This window comes from Callorhinus ursinus, unplaced genomic scaffold (genome assembly GCF_003265705.2).
Source record: "Callorhinus ursinus isolate GAN/ISIS: 27379988/994484 unplaced genomic scaffold, GSC_fseal_2.0 scaffold6, whole genome shotgun sequence".
NCBI lineage: Eukaryota > Metazoa > Chordata > Mammalia > Carnivora > Otariidae > Callorhinus > Callorhinus ursinus.
The window spans coordinates 53,405,200-53,421,612 of record NW_027397068.1 but is presented as its reverse complement, the minus strand read 5'-3'; the positions used below and the strand labels follow the sequence as shown (position 1 = coordinate 53,421,612).

General features: G+C 49.9%; 1 protein-coding gene and 1 pseudogene across 1 annotated transcript; one reads left to right on the top strand and one right to left on the bottom strand.

Annotated features, from left to right (window-relative positions):
• The first annotated feature begins 3,302 nt into the window (after positions 1–3,302).
• On the top strand, positions 3,303–4,121 carry OLIG3 (oligodendrocyte transcription factor 3). The gene has a single exon (XM_025861635.1). The coding sequence runs from the start codon at positions 3,303–3,305 to the stop codon at positions 4,119–4,121; it is 819 nt and encodes a 272-aa protein (XP_025717420.1).
• A 9,178-nt stretch (positions 4,122–13,299) lies between these two features.
• LOC112815292 (aurora kinase A-like) lies at positions 13,300–14,518 on the bottom strand (annotated as a pseudogene).
• Between the last annotated feature and the right edge of the window lie 1,895 nt (positions 14,519–16,413).

The following is a 16,413-nucleotide window of genomic DNA, read 5'->3' as shown; positions in this document are numbered from 1 at the left end:
AACCCATTTTATGGAGAGCAAAGTTGTGGCTCCTTTACTCCTTCTCCCTCCTCTTGCTGTTGATCCCTCCAAGAGGTAGGGAATGGGGAACAAGCCTCCTAGGAGAGTCTGGGCCCCTGGAAGTCCTCACCAGAAGTGCTTGCCTGACTTGGGCCTTGGATCTTGGACCATCTCACACTCACGTGTAGAGGCCTATCAGAAAAGCAGGGAGGAGAGGGCGCGCCGCGTCCTGGACTATGACCGAGGGCCCTTGGCCTGGACACGGCAGATGTGCCACGTCGAGCAGATCTACCTTCACTTTACCGGAGCTAAAAATCCGTTAAGGGTGGAGGTGGTCTGGGCCATGTAGGCAGAGGCCCAGCACCCCTTCCGCGCCTACCGCGGCCCCCCTCGGAGCTGGTCACAGCGGCCTGCGTCCCCCACTCGGTGGAAAGGCGGTGCCAAGGAAGAGCTGCTTCTGGTTCGGACTCCCAGAACCCTGGGCTTTGTCTTTCCAGCCCCGAAAGTGAGTTGTTCAGCTTGCATTTCAAGGACTGCTTCCCTATTTCCCTCCCTGCAACCTTCTCTATTAATTTGAGAAAATTTTACACCTTATTTCATATTGTCCACTGAGAACATTGGGATTTTTTTTAAAGGTAAAATACCTTTTAGCAGCTTGATTTTTTTCTACTTCATTTGCAATCCTTCACTCAAACTAGACTTTGCTACTTCCCAAAATCAAAACTGAGGTACAGCATTCTCAGTTTGGGCATGAGAGAGAACGAAATCGATGCCCAAGGGTCAGGAAGGTGGTACAGGAGGACGGCGGGGGCCGGGCCTGTGCACTGGCCCAAAAGGGTGGGAAACAGCTTGTCCTCCAGTGTAGCGCTCCCCGGGCTCCCCCGCCGCCGGGTGGGATCAGCAGAGAAGCGCAGAGGGCGGTAGTCTGGACCACGCCTCTCCACCCAGCCTCCCTCCATCACCTGGGACTGTGTCCGAATATATGCAGATGTTCTGGAACCCTTTTTCTCATATGTAGTTCGGGGTTTGTCGCTGTCTGAGCTCAAATGGATGCGTCTGGCGAATTAAGAAACATTTCTTTGGCTTGGATATTAGGTGCGCGTTTGGACATCAATCTTTCCACATCGAATCGAATCTCTTGGATTCTTCGTTTTGATCAATTTTCCTTCTCCGGAGGTGGAAGCGGTAGGAGGATAGGAGGCTTGGGTCCAATCTTCAAGGGCACCAAGGTCCTGGCCTTGAGGAGGGACTCTTGGCCATTTTCTTTTCCTACAGAGAAGCAAAGTTCCGTGTAGAAAAGCATCCGTTCCAATGTTGCGTCTCCCCATCCGACTGGTATTGCCAGCGCAGCTTTCGAGGGGAGACTGTCAAAGAGGCACAGCCTCGCGGAGCGTGCAGACTCCGGGCTTGGGCATACAACGCTCTTCCGCAGATCCCTCCACTTGTGTCGATGGAAAGTGAGGCCTCCTCTACCTGGAGTCTTAGAGATCTGTACTGACTGCCGCGCAATCCGAGGCCCTAACCGACCCAGATTCCGGGACTGCTTCGGTTTCTCACTTTCCATCCGTTCAGCCACAACCTAGCATCTGTCTCTGCTTCCTCCGAGCCCAGATCGTGGCGGTGCCCAGGCTCTTCTAGAGACCGCCCAGGGGCTCCCGGGGGTTTCTGCTTTCCCGCCCCTCACACTGCTTATTTAGTCCCGACTGACAAAAACACAGCAAGGGGGAAGAAAGATCCGCGCCGACCTCCGCCGCACTGGAACCGAAGGTTCCAAACTCCAGGCCTCCTTTATCCCCAGAATCCACGGTGCACTTGACCGCAGTGCCCACGCGCACACGCCTAAGGGGCTTTCCAGATCTTTTCGCTGCGGAACACACACACAGACACACACAGACACACACACGCACACACATGTCGTTTCTTAATCGACCCTGAGCGCCCGCTTTCCCCGGCCCGCCCGAGTGGGACAGCCCCACCCGGTGGACCCACCCGCCCCCAGTGGCGCCGAGCTGCAGATGCTCCCCCGGTGCGCCAGCACAGTGACCCGAGGCTAGCGGCAGGGACCGCCCCAGCAGCCTCTGTGAGCGCCAGGGTCTGAGGGCTGCGGGGTAGCCCCAGCGGGAGCAATCTCTCTGGAGTTCTTGGGAACCTTTCCATTCTCTCCCTGCACCCTCGGTTTCCTTTCCTCTCCTCCCCTTCTCAAGTTGCTCTTCTCGGATCGCCAGGGTTGGATTTTTTGTTTGTTTGTTTGTTTTGCTCTGTTTTTCCCCCCCTCAGATCCAGGTCTAAGAAGTTAGAGAATTGTGCAAAGCAAATTCTTTCAGTAATCTATTTAAACGAGAGGACCAAAAACAAACAAGCAAACAAACAAAAAAGCAGAAACAAAAACAAGAGACCCATCCCCACAACTGTGTCAGAGGCAAACCCTTCACCAGATACGGACATCCCATTGAAACCACACTAGAAGGGCCTAATGAACAAAATGAACACAATGTCAGGGTTTAGGAAAAGAAACCCAATACAAACCAGTTCAGTGCCCATTCACACGCAGTCCCCCTCTTCCTCCCACCCCCCGTCACGCTGGGAACCTGCCCTCTGACCGCATCTCTATCCTTGAAACAGTTCCATAGGACTTCTTTTGCCCACATTTCCCAAAACTTGGGAGTTGCTACAAAGAAAAGAGAAGGTTTCAATTCCTCTCTCCAAACCCAGAGGAATCTCCGACAACTGCCCGGCCCCTTTTCCTTCCGGTCCGTCGGTTCCTTAGGTGTGATTTGGTTAGGGAAATTGGGGGGGAGGGGGAGTAAAGTTAAAAAAAAATCAGGAAGGAGCGAGCTGGAGCGGTGAGTGTGTCAATCAGAGGGTTTTGTGCCTTGGGGCTCCTAGCGGTTCTGAGCAGAGGTGTCCCAGGGCGGCCCCACAATGAATATGAATAGGAATCCTTGCTAAATGGGACAGCAAAGCGCACCGCCCTGAATGATGGCACGTCATCCTAACCAGCCCAGGATAGATAGGAGGGTTCCTTTTGTCTCTTTTCTCCGGCGCAGCTCTATAAAAGCCCCTCTTTTTCAGCGTGAGGTTAGTCCAAGCATACACCAACCCGCTGTCCAGGAAACAGCGGAACCAGAGAGAAGGGAGTGGGGAGGGAGAAAGGCGAGGATAGGCAGTGCCTCAGCTTTTCTTCTCACGTCTTGCCGCTGAGAAGTGGGTCGCTGGGCTGCGCAGATTTTTTTAAATTCAAGATTTTCTTTAATTTCCCACCTAAAGCCTCCCCAGGGTAGGGCCGCATCCCCTGTAATAAAATGAATTCTGATTCGAGCTCTGTCTCCAGCAGAGCTTCATCGCCGGACATGGATGAGATGTATCTGAGGGAACACCACCACCGCCACCACCACCACCAGGAGAGCCGTCTCAACTCGGTCTCCTCCACGCAGGGCGACATGGTGCAGAAGATGCCCGGGGAAAGCCTCTCGCGGGCTGGCGCCAAGGCCACGGGCGAAAGCAGCAAGTACAAAATCAAGAAGCAGCTGTCGGAGCAGGACCTACAGCAGTTACGGCTGAAGATCAACGGCCGCGAGCGCAAGCGGATGCACGACCTAAACCTAGCCATGGACGGGCTGCGCGAGGTCATGCCCTACGCGCACGGGCCCTCGGTGCGCAAGCTCTCCAAGATCGCCACTCTGCTGCTGGCCAGAAACTACATCCTCATGCTCACCAGCTCCCTGGAGGAGATGAAGAGGTTGGTTGGCGAGATCTACGGGGGCCACCACTCTGCCTTCCACTGCGGGACCGTGGGCCACTCCGCCGGCCACCCAGCACACGCCGCCAACGCCGTGCACCCGGTGCACCCCATCCTGGGCGGCGCGCTCTCGTCCGGCAACGCCTCGTCCCCGCTGTCCGCCGCCTCGCTGCCGGCCATCGGCACTATTCGACCTCCCCACTCGCTGCTCAAGGCGCCCTCCACGCCGCCGGCGCTGCAGCTGGGCAGCGGCTTCCAGCACTGGGCCGGGCTGCCCTGCCCCTGCACCATCTGCCAGATGCCGCCGCCGCCGCACCTTTCCGCTCTCTCCACCGCCAACATGGCTCGGCTGTCGGCCGAGTCCAAGGACTTGCTCAAGTGAGCAGCGCAAGGCCCGGCTGCCGAGGATGAGGGGAGAGAGGCGGGAGGGACCGCGGTGCTGGGCCGGGAGGGAAGAGGGTGGCTGAGCACTCGGCCGGCGGGAGGGTGAGCGCGGGGTCCTGCGGCCTCCCACGCCGCGTGAGAGATCTCAGACCCTTCTAGACCCCCGGAGGGAAAGGACCAAAACCAAACTGCAATTTCTAGGTGGTAACGAAGGGACACTCGAACCAGACGTCGTGTGTTTTGCATGCATGCTTCTTTTCCCCATGCCGCGCCAGTATTTCTCACTTACATATGCTCTTGTCAAAACTGCATTTGTTGTATAAAGACGGGATCGGTGTGGTTAAAAACTTGCGAAGGGACTTTAGAGTTGGCTTTCTCTGGCTCTGCGTTCTCACCTTGGAAAAGACAACATCCCTTTTTTGCAAAAACAAATGTAAATATTTCCTTTGAGATAGATGCGGTTACGATTGTCACTATCCTCTCCACAGCTGTTTTTCTAGAGACAATGAGAGAGAGAGAGAGAAAGAGAGAGAGATTGATCAAGACCCAAGTTTTGAATCTCAACTCCGGTCCAGGGCCTGACATCTCTTAATGTGGGTTTTCCTTAAGACGCAGTGTAGGTCAAAAGAATGCATGCACGCTTCTAAATGAATCTTATATAAACATGTTGTGCAGGCTTTGATGCCATTTTCCTTGTAACAAGGATTTATTAGTGAACTCTCTGAAGTATCCATATATCTGCTTGTAGTTGTTTGAAATGAAAAAAGGGGGGCAGAGTGCAAAGACCCAAACTCATGCACAAGCGCTTCTTCCCCCCACACTACCACCCCCTTCGAACTCCATTCCCAAACTCCATCCCTAGGCTGTTTTAGGGGCCAGCTATGGCCAGAGCTTGGGCTCCCTCTACTAGCTTGCCCCATCCCCCACTTGCTCAGTGATTCTGCATGCGGGGTCGGCTCTCTCTATCATCAGCTTTGAAAAGTTATCGTGGTTTGGGGAGGGGTGCTGTTTTTATTTTCCTGAACATTTGCTTGAAATATTTTGTTAGGGCCTCAAAGACAATACCTGTCTTTATTTTTTATATATTCTTGATAACTATGATATATTTATTAATAACCAGTGTTTCTGGATGAGATTTCAAATAAAAAAGAACCTTTAAATCCTGGCTTTGCCTTTGCCTAAAATTTTTGAAGTTGGGGGGGAGTGGGTAAAAAAATGCAAGGACCCAGTAAGGTGTATCTGGCAGTGAGTGAGAGATTTGGACGGGTGGGCAGACACAAAGAGTTTTCTCTGGTCATTCACAGGTAAAAAGGTCAGATAAATTGGTGTTCATTATTACAACCAGATGTCTTCCAAATGGCATTGTCTACATTGGTAGTCTTATGATATTTGAGCTCCTTATTTCTAGGCAGTCATCAGACGCTCATAAACTCAGCAACTGAGATTTTTAAAAAGTAATCTGAAAACTCAAAGTGACAGGAAATGAGAGGCAGAGTGGTGGCTGCACCGGCTGTGTTGACAACAGACAAGAATGAAGCAGTAAGTTAACTTCTTTTCACTTTAAATTGACCATGTGGCCTTTAAAAAAAGAATAAACAGGTTAAAATCCAGTATATGTTTTTAAAGTCAACAAAGAGGGGTCCTAGAAAATAATCAGATACCCACTCTTCTGCCTGCCCTGTTGGCAGTGTGACCCACAGAGAAAGGGAGGTCCACTCTGCTTTGTAAGGTGAGCTTGGATGAGGCCAAACAGCTCCTAAGTCACAACATCTCAAAGACTTATAGCAGGAATTCTCCCTTCTTTCCTACCTTAGATTGCAAGTCTGATTAGCGGAATATATTGGACATCTGCTATATAAATGATGGCTAAAACAGGGGTCCTTTCAATCAATTACTTTTCTCTCTTCATCCCCCACCCCCAGTTCCATAACAGTTCCATATAGTTTGTATGAGCAAAAGTGACCCAGCAGGAAGGTTTTGTTTATTTGTTCACACAGGACAAGAAATCACATCCTAGTGATGATAACCCCAACAGCACAAGCCTGTATTTCTTACTAAGGAAAATGGAAATCTGATTGAAATATACCACCCTGGAATTGGCCTCTGGATTAGATGTAACTTCACCAACAGTTGGTTGAGGCTTAAACTCCTCTTCAAGAAGAGGAAGCCTGTGGTTTCCACTGCAGAGCGATAGACCTGTCTCTCTCCAGGATCCAGCATGGATAGCACATCTAGGAATTATCTGCCCTTTCCTCCCCGGGCTCCCCACCACTTGCCCTTGGGAGGGCACCTCAGTGGACCCTGGTTTTATTTAACTCATCCTCCTCCATCTCCCCCACCCCCTCAAACTCCCCTACTGCCAGGGAGAAAGACCAAAGTGAGGGTCTACAGTGGAGGGTGCTTATTTCCCCCGGTTTTCAGCAGACAAATGGGGGAATAATCGTCTGTTTCCCAACGGTGATTCATTTCTCTGGGTGAGGAAAGAGCTGTTGAGGATTTATTTGAAACCAACACAAGGCAGCCCTCCAGCCTTTCCCAGTGAGTTTATTATTTAAAAAGGGGAGGGGAGGGAGAAGTTTCATCAATCAGGGAAATGACTTTCCCCTGAGCTACTTGCTACTTTGGATCCTGTTTCCAAAGGCCTGGTCTTGGGGAAAGACTGGAGCCCTGACCACAGGCTTAGTGGTGGGCTTCACCCCTTCTCTAAATTGGGTGCTGGAAAGGAGTAAAGCCACACTCCTCACACCAGGGGAGAGGTGAATTTTGAGGTTGTGCTGCTGTGATGAATCCCAGCTGTGGTCAAATTAAAGAGCTCTTCAGAAGTCCATTTTCCTGGGAAACTGCACTAAAAGGAACCTTCAGCCCACGAAATTCTATCCTGAATTATCCAGCTGAAGCAGAAAAGAGACATTGCTTCCAGAGTTGGGGAGTTGCCCTAGGTAGACTGAGCTCTTCTCTGGGTTACAAAACCTCCCTTGGGCTAGGGAGACTGGGAGAAAGGATTCCTTTAAGAACAGGACAGGAACTCAAGCAGAAAAATTATTTGGAAACCGGTTGCTTGGAGTTTCTTGATCTATTGAGAGGAAACATTAGTCACTGGCCTCCAGGGAAGGTTCTTGTCCCGGTGAGGCTGGTCCTCTTGGGGATGTGACTTTGCGAGCTACCTTTACTTGCAATTCCTGCTAAATACTCGAATAACTGACGCCCTTAACAAAAGTGTATGACCGCGAAGGTGAGAATGGTGCTTGGCTGAAATTGCTTCCTGGTAAATCTTCCACTTTCTAGAAAGTTCTCAAGTTTATGGCAGTTTTTAATTCAATCTAGAAACACAGCGAGGATTCCTTCATTCCAGAATAAACGTCGCTTTACATTTAAAAGAACAGCGAAATCCTCGTGGGCGGAGATATCTTGAGAAGGCTTGCACTAGAAGCCTCGAGGTGCTTTAAGCAGGTGACTGAACTTTAAGGGCGGGAGAAAGTCACATTTAGAAAGGGAAAGCGGGCCGGCTTTGGCTGCGCACATAGGAACTCCTCTCCCTCCGCGAGGTTCTGGGACCTTGGGTTTCTATCTCGAGAAAGGGTTGGGAGCGGCGGCCTGAGGGGCCCACGATGTCCAAGGTTTTCTAACTCTTACGGGAGGAGGACTTGTGTCTCCTCAAACTTTTTTTTTCCCAAGCAGCTGGGTCAAGCGAAGTTTCCTCGCCTCCACTGATACCCTTACCAGAAATTGCAAAAGCCGAGATTCTCTGAGCATCTCGCTCAGACAAGAAGATCTAACTGCCCTTTTCAGGTCCCTGCTGGGGACTTCGGGCCACACTCTCCTCCTCCCGCCGCCCGTCGGAAGGGTGGGCTCCCAACCCTCCGCGCCCCGGCGGGTACATTCCAATCTCTCCCCGCCGCTCGCTCCCGACTCTCTACCGCCCTGGGGCGCTAGGGACAGGCGTCGGGGCCCGGGCACCGAGAACCGCTGCGACCCCGACGGGGCCCCGCGGAAGCTCAGCCTCACCCCTCCCGACTCCTGCGGGGCCCACGGGGCTGCGGGGGTTAGTCCCTGGCTCCCAGCGTCTGGGTCCCAGCACCTCTCCCGCGGGACCCTCCTCGTCCCAAGGCCCATGGCCACCCCACGACCGCGGGCTCCCGGCCGGGGCAGGAAAGGGGAGTAGTGAGGAGGGGACGTCGGGGCTCGGCGCCCACCCAGGCCGCTCGGGATGTGGGCGGTTCACTGCTAGCGCAGCCCCGCGCGGCCTAGGCCCCTCTGGCTTAGAAAGCGCCGCTGGAGGAGGAGGCGCGGCAGAAGAGCGCTGGAAGTGTCCTCGGAGAGAAATGGGCCAAAGGGGTACCCTGGTGGAACGGGACGCACCCTCATCTTCCGCAAACCCGCAAGGGAATGGGTGTCCCCCTCTCCACCTCGCAGTTTCTGAGCCTCTCGTGTACCCATTTCCCTTACAAGTAGCCGGGAAGAGCCCAAACCCGAAGGCTCAGGTCTGCGGGCCCGCTTTTTAGTTGAGTGTTTTCACTGAACCCGTCCCTGGGACGCCCGGGTCGCGGGGGCTGCGAGGGGGCGGGAGAGAGTGAATGCGCGGGACGCGGTGGGGAAGCGCTTGAGAGCAACGGGAGCCTCGGGACCCGCTCACGGCGAGACGCGGGCTGCGCACCCACCCGCTGGGTGCGTGGCCCCGCCCTCCGCGCTCCAGCACCTGCCGGCGGGGAGCCGGGAGCCCCGCCAGCCTCCGGGTCCCGCGCTGCAGAACCTGGCTCCGAACTTTGCGTCAGTTCTGGGGCCTGACGCCGAGGGGGTCGGCGCCGAGACTCCAGCTCCGTGCGAGCTGGGGGTCCCCAGGTTGGAGCTGCGTCTCGTGGGAACTGACAGTCCCCGCGCCCCGACCTCCGACTCTCTGCCGTCCTCCCGGCAGGCCCGGAGAGGCGGGGGCGCAGGTAACAAAAGAAAGATAAACCCGGACATCACGGAGTTAGGCCCAACCCAGACTGCGCCGACACTCGTCGGAGTCTTGAAATATCTAAGCATTTGAGGAAACCCGGAGGGAGGAAAACCAGTAACAATAACAACAAACAAATCCAAACCCGGACGCAGAGCTGCAGGCGCGCTTCCTCTCTGTTCCCTGCGCCCCAAGCCCAGCCCTGTGCCGACCGTTTGTAAAGTTTGCTAAGGAGATAGGGTGCGGGTCTGCCCGGTGGCTCCGGCTGCAGCGCTTTCACCAGCCACCTTTCTTCGCTGGGGACCTCACCAAGCAGCGGCCGCCCCGCGCTCCGCGGCGGACCCGGGCCACAGCCCCCGGCACAGAGCCCCTGCTTCTGATCCAAGCTCCTGCCCTGGCCCCGGCTCCTGCACCAAAGTGTGAGCTCTGTCCCCGCAACCAGCGCTCGGGAAAGAAAGTTCGACACGACCGCCCCGGGAGTGGGCCCTGGGGAGCTGGGGCTGCTGGGCTGAAGCGCCAGCAAAGGGGGTGGAGGGACGCAGACGTGGGCTCTCAAAGCTCGGGCCTGGATGTTGCTGCGGTGTCTGGGGTTCGGGTGGATGCAGAGTGGTTGGGTCACTCGCTCCCCAGGAAGACAGGGAGGGGACAGGGCCTGTGGCTCTGGAAAGTCAGTTGAGGTAGCTGCTCCCGAAAGTTTTGGGATTTCGTCCGGCCCTAATTTATTTGATCGGGGACTGTCTTTCCCTCGCAGTCTGCTATCAACTACTGGAGAGTGCAAGAGCAGGGGTCTGATCTGATCTGGGGCGCCACAATTTACGTGCCAGATACATCCTCTCAAGGACTCTTCATCTCCCTTGGGCCTGGAAAACTCCAGAAGCCGCGTTGTGAGAGGGGCCCCTCTCCGCGCACTGCCGGGCGTCCTTGCAGAGAAAGCATTCCGGCCACAGGCAGAATCCTTAACTGCGTGCGAGGAAATAGAGGTTGGAGCAAGCACCTTTAAGAAAGACTCTCTGTTCCTCCTGGTTATTCAACTGCCCCTCCACGCCCACCCCACTGGGCTGCTCCGGGAAAGGACGAGGAAATTCACATCATCCTTTGAATCCAAATGTAAACATTTGGCACTCTGGCGCACCCCAGCCTCGTTACTTATTTCGGAGTTTCCTCCGCTTCAGCACTGAACACTTTCTGGGTGCTGTCGTTGTGCCGCACACTGTCAGGGGCACCCGAGAAAAACGTTGGACACAACAGCAAAGGAAGTACCACATTCAAATGTATAAGAAATGACCCCCTCCCCCTTAAAGGCCCGCAGAGCCGAAGGGGGAAACACAGGTCACCTAAGTCCGGTGGTAAAAACTCCTTTGGCCTCACAAAACACAAGTGCTGCGAACAACGTCTTCCCAGAGACCTTTTCAGACGCTAGAATACTCGCTGCCCATGCCCTCTCCCAGAAAGGCAGGAGCAGATGCCTCTGATTAATATGGAAATAAAAAGAAGCAACGGTGGCAGTCCTGATTTTCATTGCGGTGGTTTAGAGATTTATTGACACCGAGATAAACTTCAGTCTGGGGCATCTCCGTAATTCATGTCTCCATTAGTTATTACCAAATGAGCAAATCGTTTTTCTTTTAACTGGTTTTTAAAAGAAAAAGTAAAAGGGGAGGGGAAGGTTGGGAGAAATCTTTTTTTAATGGGATTAGAGTCATTATCTTCCTGTCTCCGTGGGTCCCTGAGCTCCAGAAGCTTGCCTCTCGACTCCGGAGTTCACCAGGCTGTGTTCTAAACATAAAACAATCCTGTAATTTCCTTCAAGAACAAAAGTTTTCAAAGAAATGACCTGCACAGTGTCCCCCTCAATAAAGCAGAATTGACTTAATGGTCTGTTAATTACTCCACCCCTGCAGGGGGAGGGAAGCTTCCCAAAGGATTGCTACAAACCCTCTGTTGACTGAAGCTGTGCTCTGTCCCCAAATGTACAGCTGGGGCTGAGCCATTGAAAACCCAGACAAAACAAAATCCCTGATAAATAATCCTACCTAGAACACAAAGATTCAGCCTACAATTGTTGCATCTTTGCTGGATCCTCAGAGAAGACCGGAGGGAGCGCTTTGGGGCTTCCGGTAATCTTTAAAGCTTGAGGCCAGGGGTTCCTGGACAAAAGTTAAAAAAGAGCTTGTATGACTTTCCTGTCCCCTTACCCTCCCGTGTCTCACTTCTTTCTCTTTTTTGAGACTCTGACTATACTTCTTTTGTCTAATCTTTTTTTTTTTTTTTGCACGAATTACAGTTTGTTTCATCGTTTAATACATTTTGGTTTGGTCATCTTTTCCGATTGTTTTTCTGTTAATAATTTAAACCTAAGAGGACAAATTTGAGTGTCATAGTAAATAAGAACAAAGCAGAGAATCAAAATATTTAGGAGATAGATTTGGGTTGTTATTCTCCATGACTTTTCACATCTGTAAGGTGAATATATTAGTCATGCAAGTATGTATGTTTCTAAAATAAAAAAAAAAAGTTTAAAAACGCTACTTGAGCCCAAGCAAAACTGAACAATCATGCAGTTAATTTGGCATCAGAGGGCGCCTGGGTGGCTCAGTTGGTTAAGCGACTGCCTTCGGCTCAGGTCATGATCCTGGAGTCCCGGATCGAGTCCCGCATCGGGCTCCCTGCTTGGTGGGGGAGGGGGGGTCTGCTTCTCCCTCTGACCCTCCCCCCATCTCATGTGCTCTCTCTCTCAAATAAATAAATAAAAATATTTTTTAAAAATTTGGCATCAGAGATAGTTAAGGTGAAAAGTTCGATTTTTAACATATCTCTTTAAGGAAGTAAATACACATACACATTTGCTATACCAATTGAGAAAGCATTGGTTTCAATTTGATGTACATTTGGCCATTATGGGTCCATTTAAATAAAACACTGCTGAAAAATGAAATGTGGCCACTCTAGAGATGGACTGTGAAAGTGATCAAGATGTGGATATGACCTGTTTTGAAAATGAGCTCTTTGTCTGAACTAGGCGATAATAGAAAGAGTCTGTCAGGCCACAGGATTTGCCACCTGAAAGGTCACTTCTTAAGGAAGTGACCCTTAAGGATCATTTGTTGATGGAAGCCAACCTCTGCCTTCCTTGGCACAGTTGACTGGACCGTGTGTGGTATGTGAGATACTCAATATGAGGCACGGGCAAGAGGAAGATTAGCTCAAAGGGGATTGGCATTCAGTTTGTGCCCATAATTGTGTTTCATAGAGAATTGTGGCAAACACACATTTTCTGTCATTGGGAAAGTATACAAATCTAGTGATTCAAGAAAAAACTAATCATTTCAACTCAGCTTGACTCCAGTCAATGTGGAACTTTTGGTTTGGTTTTCCATGTGGCTGGCTGTTCATCCATTATGTGAGAAATGGGGTCCAGATACAGGGTGACAGATAGTGATCGCTATAGCTCAAATAGTGTTTTTCCTTTCAATAAAACCCATACAAAAGGCCATTTTTGTATGTCTACTCATCTCATCGATTGTTCTCCTGATCCTGACTTCCCCACAGTACTGTATAAGTAACAGACAAACCTGAGAATGAGAAATCATCCCTCTTGCTAAATAGTCCTGAGGAATACTAGAAGTAGAGGAAGCAATTACTAGAATTATATAATGAATAAATTAGACTTCAAGATTGAATAAAGGACAGCTTTAGCTATTACACTGACTGACCATGTAATGTAGAGATGGGTTAATTTCTCTTTTTCTCCTTTGCAGAGATTAATGCTCCTCCCCAAAGGGCATTTTAATTTTAATTTTTTTTGAAGTCTATACAAAAATCTTTATTTTAACATTTAAAAGAAAGAATCACATGTTCGTCCTGACAGCTTTCCCAGGCTTGGGCACCCAATAAGTTACACACACACGAAGGTACTTGGAAGGTTATTGCACGCCTGTCACTGATGGAGTCACAGTGATGTGGCCACTCTCCCCTCAGTCAGACCCGGAGCTTGTCCTCCCTCCACCAGGAGGCCTCACTCGGACCAGGCTGTTGGGAGGCTCCAGGTGGACCTCGGCTCTGGATCGTGAAGCTAGTGACATAGCCACACTTCCTGTGGCTACCTTCACTCCAGAGTACAGTGTTCACTGAAGGGGACTCTTGGGTGGGGAGGCTGAGGCAGCACCCTCGGGCATGGGCAGGCCTGTTCCTGACACCATACAACAGCCCTGCCTCTCAGATTCCTCCCCCTACACCATTCTTAAGATTGTTTGCTAGTTGATTCTTTGCTTTTTTGGCTACTTGATGGTTTTGATGAATTTGATGTGATCCAGGGGTGCTCAAGTACTTCTTTGAGAGTCGGCCTTTGGCTGGGATTATGTTTCAACAGTCTTGAAATGAGGTCCCTGGCTCCCTCCGGCATGAAGTCAGGGAATGTGAACTCAACCCACGATATTCTTTTGTAGGTCTCTTGGTATGTGCTTGCCTCAAAAGGAGGCTTTCCAACTAGAAATTCATAGCAAAGAACCCCAAGGCTCCAGAGATCCACCTTCTTATCATGCATTCGGCCTTCAATCATCTCTGGGGGCAAGTAATCCAGGGTGCCACAGAGGGTGGTTCTCCTGGAGGATGGGGCATGTACTGACCACCCAAAATCTGCAATCTTAAGCTCTCCAGCCGATCCAAGAAGTAGGTTCTCTGGCTTAATGTCTCTATGAATGACTCTCTTTGAGTGACAGTAGGACAGGGCATCTGCCAACTCTGTGATATAAGTAGCAGTTCTCTGCTCATCAAACTTTGACAGTTTCTAAAGTTCTCTGTAGACAGCTCTGAGAGGTGCATATTCTAGAATTAGGTAAACTCTGGTGGCATCATGGAAATAACCATACAGTCTGAGGATATTTGGATGCCTAAGGTGGGACTGTATGTCTCCTTCTCTTCTCAGCTGATGCTCAACTCCTGCTTTCTCCAGTTGAGGTTTAAATAATACTTTAAGAGCCAGGATAAACTTGCTTTGCTTTTCTCTTGCCAAGTAAACATTACCAAACTTTCCTTTACCCAGTGGACGACCAATTTCAAAATCTTCCAAAGCCCATTGCCTTTTTTTCTGATTCTTCATTTTTCTGTTTTGTTGCCAGTTCCTTTTCAGAATTATTTCCAGGGGCTGATGATGACGGCTGCTCATTCTCTGGGGTATTATTCAGTGGCCTAGAGACAGGACGGGGAAGACTGGTTGCCTGCAATTGCTTCTGCTTCAGATTCTGAACTGGTTTATGGCTGGAGATGAGCTCTTGTGCTTGCGGAGGAATTCGCTGGGAGGAATTTGAAGGACATAAGACCTGCTGGCCCTGGCCACTATTCACAGATAACGGATTCTGAGAAGGAATTTGCTGAGTCACCTGAACATGTTTTGGACCATCAGTGAGTGCAATCGTAGTCTTAAAAGGCCCTGCAATGCAGTTTTCTTTAGATCGGTCCATGACGCCTGTTGGCTCCCGCCTCCGACGCAAAGCAGCCGAGTCCTCCCAAGAGCTCAGCTGTTAAGATTCTGAAAATTTTTTTAACCCTTGGGTACTTGGTTTCCAAGCATTTCCTTAACCTGTGGAGCACTGTTTTCAAGGCTTCTTAACTGAGACATTTGCTCTCTTCAGGACCACAGAGTACATTGACTTATGACAAGGAACTTTCATCATTATTGGTATGGACAAATTTTTAAATACAAAATATGAAGAAACATGCATGGTATTTTTCATAGGAAACATTAGGTCTCAATACAAAGAATTTACAAAGGAACTGTAATTTGAAGGAAAACACTAACAGTAAAAACTGTTTGGAACATAACAATAATAGAGAGAACTCATTTTTTTTTTCTTTTGAACAACGGTTTTACTAAACTTGAGTCACAAATACTCACTTGTCCTTGACCTGGCTGATGCTGACTGAACTGAAGAGTGGCCAGAGAGGAGGGAGGTAGAGATGGATAGGAGAGTGTTCTGCTCCAGTTGTGTTCCCTGGAGCTTCACTCTATAAACCCTAAACCTCATCTAATGGGACAGTGAGGGGCGAGATGCTTTTCTCAGAGTTATTTCTTTGACCACTCTTTTTCTAGAATTAACTTCCTTTGACATTTTATGTGAAGGTTACTTATGTAAAATATATACTTTTGTGGTATAAAAGGATGTTCTAGAGTTTGTTGAATGGTTCAATGAAACATTGATGTTTCTCTATGCCTTAGGCTTGAAAGAAAAAAGTCGTAAGTGAGAGATGGGATGTAGACTCAGCCAAGCGGGGATGAAATGGATTTCTTCAGTGGGGCAAGTAAGGTAGGAAGTATGGTGACCAGCTTTTAAAAATGGAAGACATTTCTGCTGGGAATATGGTATCAAGAGTGACTCATATTACTTTGACCCTCACGCATATAGGCTTTAGGTCATTAAGACACTACTCTAGAAAAAGGAACGTGTTTGCTTCTTTCCAAGAGAGGAAAGATTCGTGGGTGATTTTCTCTTCTTCCTCTGTCTTCCTCTTTGATTTTCCTTTCTTCCTCATTTCCTCTATCTTGCTCCTCAATGATCTCATCATCTTCCGGCTTCCTTCTTCCTCTCTGCTTCCAGTCTCTACTTTATCCTCCATTCCAATTCATCACTCCACTCCATCTGTCCCCTTCAACTTGCCACTCCATTGCTTTAGCGGAGCATGAGGTTTGCCTTCCCCTAGACTTCTCAGCCTGTCCTTGCACACACAATCTGCCTGCTCCTTCAGCAATTTGTGGCTTCTAGGAAGCACTGATGCTCCTATAATATCTTTACTCTCAGCCTGTATTATGTTACAGAAAAATGAGCTCCAGGGAAGGTTGTTCCAGAACCACTGGTTTTCAAATGGTGTTAACTTTCAAAAGCAGCATTATCATGAGCATGCCTCTCTAGGTGACAGGGGTATTGTGTAGATGCTATATATGTTTTACCAGTTTGTGTCAACGTAAAGGAAATATTTATATTAGCAATTATAGCAAACATAAAGTTCTTAACATGTGCCAGTCATGTTTATAAATGATCAACACTTATTAACTCATTTAATTCTCATGTAAGCCTACGAAGGTGATATGGTTACTATTCCCACATTTGCAGATATAGAACCTTGAGGCACAGGAAGTAACTCTCCTAGGGTCACAGAGCTGGTATGATCTAGATCCCTGGTGTTCCCTGGCCAGCAACATTGGATCCCAGGGCCAGCTACATCACTGTCACCTGGGAGCTTGTTAGAAACACAAATTCTGAGAGTTTTCCTTTACTTGAAACTGAGAAGATAGACTATCACAGTTTCATGGATGCTGGCAGAAGACACAAGATGCCTGAGTCCAAAACAAAAGATTTTA

Bases quoted from the DNA above. Each gene is read 5' to 3' on its own strand.
- OLIG3 (XM_025861635.1), top strand. From the start codon at position 3,303: ATGAATTCTGATTCGAGCTCTGTCTCCAGCAGAGCTTCATCGCCGGAC.